At 56.6% G+C, this 6,979-nt stretch overlaps 1 protein-coding gene across 1 annotated transcript; it reads right to left on the bottom strand.

Moving 5' to 3' along the window:
* Positions 1-482: 482 nt before the first annotated feature.
* On the bottom strand, positions 483-6,245 carry CCL22 (C-C motif chemokine ligand 22). The gene is made up of 3 exons (XM_001494004.5): positions 6,139-6,245; positions 4,815-4,938; positions 483-2,500 (listed from the first exon to the last, which is right to left on the bottom strand). Exons 1-3 carry the CDS (start codon positions 6,209-6,211, stop codon positions 2,416-2,418), a joined length of 282 nt encoding a protein of 93 aa, XP_001494054.1. The 5' UTR covers positions 6,212-6,245; the 3' UTR covers positions 483-2,415.
* Positions 6,246-6,979: the final 734 nt, after the last annotated feature.

The following is a 6,979-nucleotide window of genomic DNA, read 5'->3' as shown; positions in this document are numbered from 1 at the left end:
TGGACGGTGCCGGCAGACCAGGGATGCCCCGTCAGACTTCATGTGAGAAGAGCAAAACTCCTGTGGAGTGGCGCCCCTGAGACCTAGGAGATGTTTGTTTCAGAAAGTAGCTTTCCTGACTGGCACCTCTCCTCTGCCTCCGTGTCCATCCTTGAAAGGGGAGGGTTGAGGTTATTGATTGACTGACTGATCGACTGACTGACTCAATGAATGAATATGCTGTGTACAGCTCTAGACTTGGGGACAGAATGAATGATTTCATCAGATCCTCCTGACAGGTGGTCCCTGGGTGGGCCAGGCCTGGTGGGCAAACGCCTGGGGTCCCCTGTTGGCTCCTACGCAGGTCCTTCCCAGGTCCTCACATCTGGTCCTGGCTCCCCAGCTCACACGTCAGTGTCAAGGGCTTCCCCACTCAGAGACAGGGGGCCGCGGTGCCCCCTGCCCTACCTCACAGGACAGCAAACGCCAAGGAACGAAGCAGACCCTGTTGCAGAGGATTTATTTTCCAGAAGGAGGCCTGTGGGGCAAGCGCAAGACAGGAGGGGAGGGGGACCGTGGGATGCTTGAGGGCCTGTGTGCGGGCAGCAGGCAGGTCATTTCCAGCACCCATGGTAGGCAGGTGGTGCTGGCCTCCAGGGGGACGCAGGTCTTGGAAGACGCTGACTTTTAGGGCTGGCAAAGTCATTCCCTGTGCCTTGGACCCGAGCCCACAGCAACCCTGTAAGGTGGGTATTCTCATTCTCAGAGGAGGCTCAGAGAGATTAGATGGTCTCCTCAGGGTCACACAGCAATAACCACCCCACTGACTTGCACCAGGCTCAGAAAGGAACAAGCACATGTACAGCTTATTTCCTTTACCTGGGGAATATGTTGTCCCCAAGGAGGTGCAGATAAGTCCCAAACCCCAGTCCTTAGCCTGGTCCCAGACCCCTGAGAACAACCTCCATCTTCCTTCATTTAACCACACCCCCACACTCACTCCCAGGGCCAGGAAAGTTCCGCCTTGGCCCCCTTCCACACAGCTCCTAAAATTCCTCCACTCATCCATTTGGCCTCTTAAGCATTAGCCCTCTTTTCATATACAAATATAACTAGAGTTTGTAATACCAAGCCAAGGGTAGTCATTCACACCATAGCATGAACTTGGTTCTGAGCTTTTGGGGGAAGGAGGAAGAGGAAGTGGGGGACTCTGAAGAAGTCAAGGCTGTTGGAGGTTGGAGGAGAAATAAAGACCTGAGGGAGGTAAGACGGGTAAAGAGACCTAAAATGTAAGAAAAATGGGGTAAAAAGGTGAATCTGGGCAAATCTGAGGTTTTACATTGACCCAGATGGTTCTTCTCGAGATGACCTTGGGTCTCTGTCGATGTGTGAGGGCCACTGGGGGGTGGGAGAGGGACATACTTTTATTGTTGAGGCCTGATTCTGAGCCAGACCCTGTGCTCTGTGCTGGAGGCCAGGAGCCAAAAGTAATTCAGATGTGAACTTTGGTCCAGCCAGTGGGGCTGGAGGACAAGGCCCAAGTCCCAGAAATTCTGAGCAGACTGTGATCAGGGCTTTTAAGAGGAGATGGAGGGCCAGGATAAGTCTGAAAAATGAAACTCAGGGGCTGGCCCGAGGATGTAGTGGTTAAGTTCGCATGTTCCGCTTCGACGGCTCGGGGTTCGCCAGCCCGGATCCCGGGTGCGGACATGGCACCGCTTGTCAAGCCATGCTGTGGCAGGCGTCCCACATATAAAGTAGAGGAAGATGGGCATGGATGTTAGCTCAGGGCCAGTCTTCCTCAGCAAAAAAGAGGAGGATTGGCAGCAGATGTTAGCTCAGGGCTAATCTCCCTCAAAAAAAAAAAAAAAAGAAAGGAAGAAGGAAAGAAAAACAAAAAGAAACTCAACCACTGGCCGCTTAGGCTGAGCCATGCCTTGGAGGGCTGGTGGGGTTGGACCTGTGTGGGTGACAGGGAACATTCCAGGTGTCAGGGGCAGCCTGGGAGAAGACCCAGAAGTGGAAATGTGCGGGTTTGGAGAACAGGGAGTTGGAGTCCAGTATGTATGAAAGGAAATGGGGGAGGGCCAGAGACAGGGATGGGGCCCAGATCCAGGGGGCAGGGCTGCCAGGCTCAGGGGCTCTGACCTCAGCCTAGGGCAATGGGAGCCATGGAAGGGTTGGAGTAGGGGAGTGACTGAGCAGGACTGTGGACCCTCGGACTACCTGGGACAGAGGATGGGCTGGAGGGGAAGGGGAGATGCAAGGGACAGTGTGGAGGCTGGGCTGAGGTGACAGTTGCCGGGACGGAGAGCAGGGGCTGCAGGGAGAGGCCCTGGCACGGGCTCGTGCTGCGGAGCGGCTGCGACGGCAGGGAGGCAGGACCGTTAGTCTTCCTGGGGGGTCCAAGGCCGTGTGGTCAGGCAGGGCCCTTCCTCACTTGTCCAGCTTCTGGAGAATCTTCTTCACCCAGGGCTGTCTGGGGTCAGCGCAGATCTCCCGGCCCCTGAGGGTTAGCAGGCTGCAAGGGGACGCCAGGGAGATAATGGGCAGTGTTAGCCTGCAGCGAGGACCCCCGTGCCCGCACGGACGCTTAGCATGGATGGGTCTCCCACGGGATGCAGCGGTGCCTACTGTACAGATTGGTTCAAAGTGTATGAGGCCCCTGCTGCATGCAAACATATTTCCTAAGGGGGAGAGAGGGAGATGAGCAGCAAGGACCTCTGGGGCCCTCGGACCCTCAGCCCCAGCCCTGGGTACCAGGTCATGCCAAGGAACAGAATGCCCGAGAATCTCATAAGGAATGCGGACATGGCCTTAGGAGAGAGTACTGGGCAGTGGGCAGGAACGTGCTCTTCAGAGCCAGATGGTCCAGGTTAAAATCCCAGCTCTGCCACTTGTCAGCAGAACAAGTTAAGAAGGCCCTTAACTTCTCTGAGCCTCAGTTTCCACATCTGTAAAATGGGGATGATAATCGTGGTCCAGCTTCATTGGATTGTGATGAAAATTTGATGTGTTAATATAAACCGAAGCGCTCAGAACAGTCCACAGCGGATAGTGGGCGCTATAGAATCGTGCCACGAGCCGGCCTGAACTTTTAGCACGGATTTTCTCAATAAATCCTTACAACAACCCTATGAGGCCCTGTTAGTCTATCCATTTCATAGTTGAGGAAAGTGAGGCCCAAAGAGGGAAAGCCACTTGCCCAGGCTGCAGCCAGCACCAGCCACGCCCTGGGGCACTCAGCCTCAGCTGTCGCCGGCAGGCGTGGGCTCAAAGCTGGCCAGGGACCAGAGACGTCCCCCAGCCCCAGCCTCCCTTCCTGCCTCTCAAGAGCCTGTCCGTGGGGCCTGAGAGCTCCTGGCTCCCCTTACCTCCCTGACCTGGCCCTGCCCCACAGACCACCAACGAACACAAAGGACAAAGAAGGCAGAGATGGGCAGCCTGCCCTGGCCGCTGGGTGACACTGGACAAGGCTCAGCCCCTCTCTGAGCCTCGATCTCCCCATTGTCAAGCCACATTCTTTCTGGAGCCCCTTCTGGCTCCAATTCCAATAATCACACGTGTGCTGTCTTTTATTGAACATCTATTCTATGCCAGGCACTGAGCATCACATCTTCCACTAACTACTGCTGTGCCCTGTGATGCTCAAGAGGCCCCACAGCCTCTCTGTGACCATTTCATCACCTGCGAAAAGGGGATCATAACAGTACCTACCACACAGGGTTGTTTCAAGGATTAAATGAGTTAATATTTATAAAGCGTTTAGAACAGTGCCTGGCACTTAGCAAGCACTTTTTCCGTGTTTGATAAATATTAAATGATCACTCTGCTATACTGGGGGGGAATCTGAGCTCAGAGTTGGAGTGACAAGAACCCTGGGAGGGCTTCCTGCTTCAGCCTCCTTGTCTAGTCACCTGCAGGCCCCTCTGAGAGAAGGAAGATGGGTGAGGAGGAGGAAGATGAGAAGACGACAGGGCCCCAAAGGGCGTCATGAGTCCCCAGGCCCAAACAGCAGCCAGTGTGTGGTCCCGCAGGCCGCGGGCCCAGAGGAGCGGGAGCAGGTGCGGGAGGGGCTTCCCCAGAGGAGAGCCCAGTCACCCAGCCAGGGGCAGGGGCACGGGCAGGCGCGGGCTCCAGGCCAAGGAAAAGGAAGCCAAGAAGCCGAGAGAAAGAAACAAAGGAAAACGAGAAGCAAAGGAGGAAGCCCTGAACGAGGACCCAGGGTCCTGCTTCCAGCCTGCACAACCTCGAGCAAGTCACTGCCCCTCGCAGGCTGTTTCTCCATCTATCAATTGCAAGTCACCCCAGCTCCTCGTGGGCTGGCATGAGGGTTAAGGGAGGCAACCCAGTAACGCTCAGGACAGGGCCTGGCCCGGGGAAGCCCTCTCTAAGCGTCAGCTCCTCATGCTCCTCTTCTGGGAAGAAGGGCTGCCTCGAATAGCTCCCAGGGCCTGGGGGAGCATCAGATGCTTCTGATGGGAGCATCTGTGCTGACTCAGCTGCACCGGGCACGCTGCCCACACCCTGTAGCCTCCACTCTGTGGCCTGCACTGCCGGTACTGCCCTGCCTGCCTGGGGCAGCCCCCTGTTCATTCGGCCCTGCATCCTTGGAACCTGGTACACAGAAGGCGCCCAATAATATTCGTTGAATGACCACGTGATTTTTTTCTTGGCATCCCCAAGCCTGGGCTGAGTCCTCTGTTGCAGCCAAGCTTTCCAGGCACCCCGCTGCTTTCTCCCCATCCCTGGGTGGGCCCCGCTCCCCTGCACCCGGGCCTCCTGGGCCACGCCAGCAGGCTCCCCAAGGCCCCGCCTCCAAGCTCCCCACTCACACGACGCCAGGTCTCCGGCAGGAGTCTGAAGTCCAATAGTAGTATTTCACCATTCGCCCGGGCACGGGGTGACGGATGTGGTCGCGGCAGCAGACGCTGTCCTCCACATTGGCGCCGTAAGGGCCTAGGGGCAGGGGCCTCAGAGGAGTCACACGCTGGGCCACAGAGTTCTCCCGCAGCCACAACCTCTGACCCAGCTTCTCTGTTCTCATGTGGGAGGTCGGTGTCCAGAGGATTCTGGGCCTCGAGGTTCCTGCTCTCGAGGCCTCTGCGAAGCCACTAAGGGCCTAATGTCTACACTCTGGGCCGATCAGCTCAAGGGGGAGGGAATCAGGATGACTGAGCATCAAGGACGCCCAAAGCATCCAGACAGGACCCAGAGACTCTGAACAGGAAGGAGCCTATTTAAGATGCCGTCCGTGGACCGGCAGCGTCAGCATCACCGGGGAGCTTGTCAGAAATGCTTGGTGCCCGGCCGTCCTGCTGAATCAGAGGTGCATTTTGACGAGGGCCCAGGTAATTCAAGAAGTCTGCTTCAGCTCACGTCTACTCTAACGCCCTCCATGGTGCAAACTGCGAGGTGGAGGTTCAGAGAGGGGGCGGATTTGCCCAGAGTCACACAGCACTCCGGAGAGTGAGGACAAGGGCTCAGGCAGAGTCCAGTCACGCAGACCCGGGTTTGAGTTCCACTCTGCCTTAAGTTGCCAAGTCCCCTTAGGCAAGTCATTTAATATCTCTGAGGCCCAATGTCCTCCTCTGACCAAGTGGGTAATAATAGTATGGAATCTATGGGGCCTTTAATGTGGGGAAATCTCTCAGGAAACCCAATAACTGAGCAATTCTTGTTCCTAGCTGCCTGACTCTCAGTCCAGTGCTCGTTCCCTGGCCCCACACAAGGGCAGGGGAGTTCACCTTGGGATGGAGAAGAGAAGTCAGGAGTCCAGAGTTGAGAGCAAGTTCTGGAGCAAAAATAGGGTGGCGGGAGGGCAGGACCAGCTTGCCAAGGGAATACCCCTTACCCTAGCTCCTGCCTTTTCCCACCCCAGCCGGCCCCCCCAGCAGCTCCTTCTGGAGTAGAGGACCCAGGGCCGGGCCCATCACATCCCCTAACCCGCTGAGACAGAGCCTAGTCTCTAAGCCTTCAAGACTACCCATTTAACAGATGAGTAAACTGAGGTCCAGAGAAGCAATGGGACTAGCCCAAGAGCCAGCAGCCGACTGAGGTGTTCTGCTCTCAGTCCAGTGCTCTTGCCACTACATGAGGAAGACAGCCCAGTGTCTGACCCTGGCCTCTGCAGGGAGCCCTCCCGTTCCCCAGCCTCACCTGCCTGGGTTGCTGGAATTACCATAGCGAGGAGGATGAGGGCAGCCAGGAGCGGGGTCTGTAGGCTGGCCATGCTCCTGTCCTGTGCGTCCCAGCCCAGGTGTCTACAGTCGCTGGAAGACAGGAAGGTGTGGTATTTAAGCGCTGGCTCCACCCACAAGCCTCAGACATTCTTAGTCATGGGTGAGCCCAGAATCTCTGACATTCACATTGTGAAAGAAGAACTCCGCTTCCTCCAAAGCAGAGGAAATTCTCTGCGGCGGGAACTGCTCAGCGGGGACCCCCGCTCTGAGGCTCAAGAGATTTGTAAAATCCCCCTTGAGCTGGGCCTCTTGGAGGCCTGTGCTCCCCAGGGTCCACCTGCTGTGTAGCCTTGGCCGTGTCACTGGATGTCTCTGGGCCTTGGTTTGCCCATCTGGAGACGGATGGGATGGGTTTGCAGCCCTACTTATTTACGTCTGTGGTTGCTTGTAAATCAAGAGAGAATGTGGAGCTGCGCAGCCCGAAGCCCTCGCCTGGATCTGAAGCCCACCTGCACCCTTGGTGATCTTCATCACCAGTCTTTCTTCAGAGGGAGAGCCTGCGAATCGCTTGGGCTGGTTTCTCTGCCCCAACACCAGCATCTTCAAGGCTTCTCACCAAGTCCCAGCTTGGGTCGGATGTGGTGCGCTCAACAGTTGCAAAGAGCTTCCACACGTGTCCATCTTGCCTGTTCTTCCTCCCCAGCCGTCTCCACGCTCTTCCTCATCCACCCCCTTCTCGATCTATGGCCATGGGCCACTGATTCTCCTTCCTAACTCTCTCTCGGACCCATGCCCTTCTCTCCACCCCGTTGTCCCCG

This window comes from Equus caballus, chromosome 3 (genome assembly GCF_041296265.1).
Source record: "Equus caballus isolate H_3958 breed thoroughbred chromosome 3, TB-T2T, whole genome shotgun sequence".
Classification (NCBI taxonomy): Eukaryota; Metazoa; Chordata; class Mammalia; order Perissodactyla; family Equidae; genus Equus; species Equus caballus.
This window is presented reverse-complemented; position numbering and strand designations above follow the sequence as displayed.

Excerpts from the sequence above, each read along its gene's own strand:
- CCL22 (XM_001494004.5), bottom strand. The coding sequence starts at position 6,211 with ATGGCCAGCCTACAGACCCCGCTCCTGGCTGCCCTCATCCTCCTCGCT. Across the intron at positions 4,939-6,138 it reads AATTCCAGCAACCCAGGCAG|GCCCTTACGGCGCCAATGTG; the intron begins GTGAGGCTGGGG and ends CCCTGCCCCTAG. Across the intron at positions 2,501-4,814 it reads TGCCGGAGACCTGGCGTCGT|CCTGCTAACCCTCAGGGGCC; the intron begins GTGAGTGGGGAG and ends GTCCCCTTGCAG.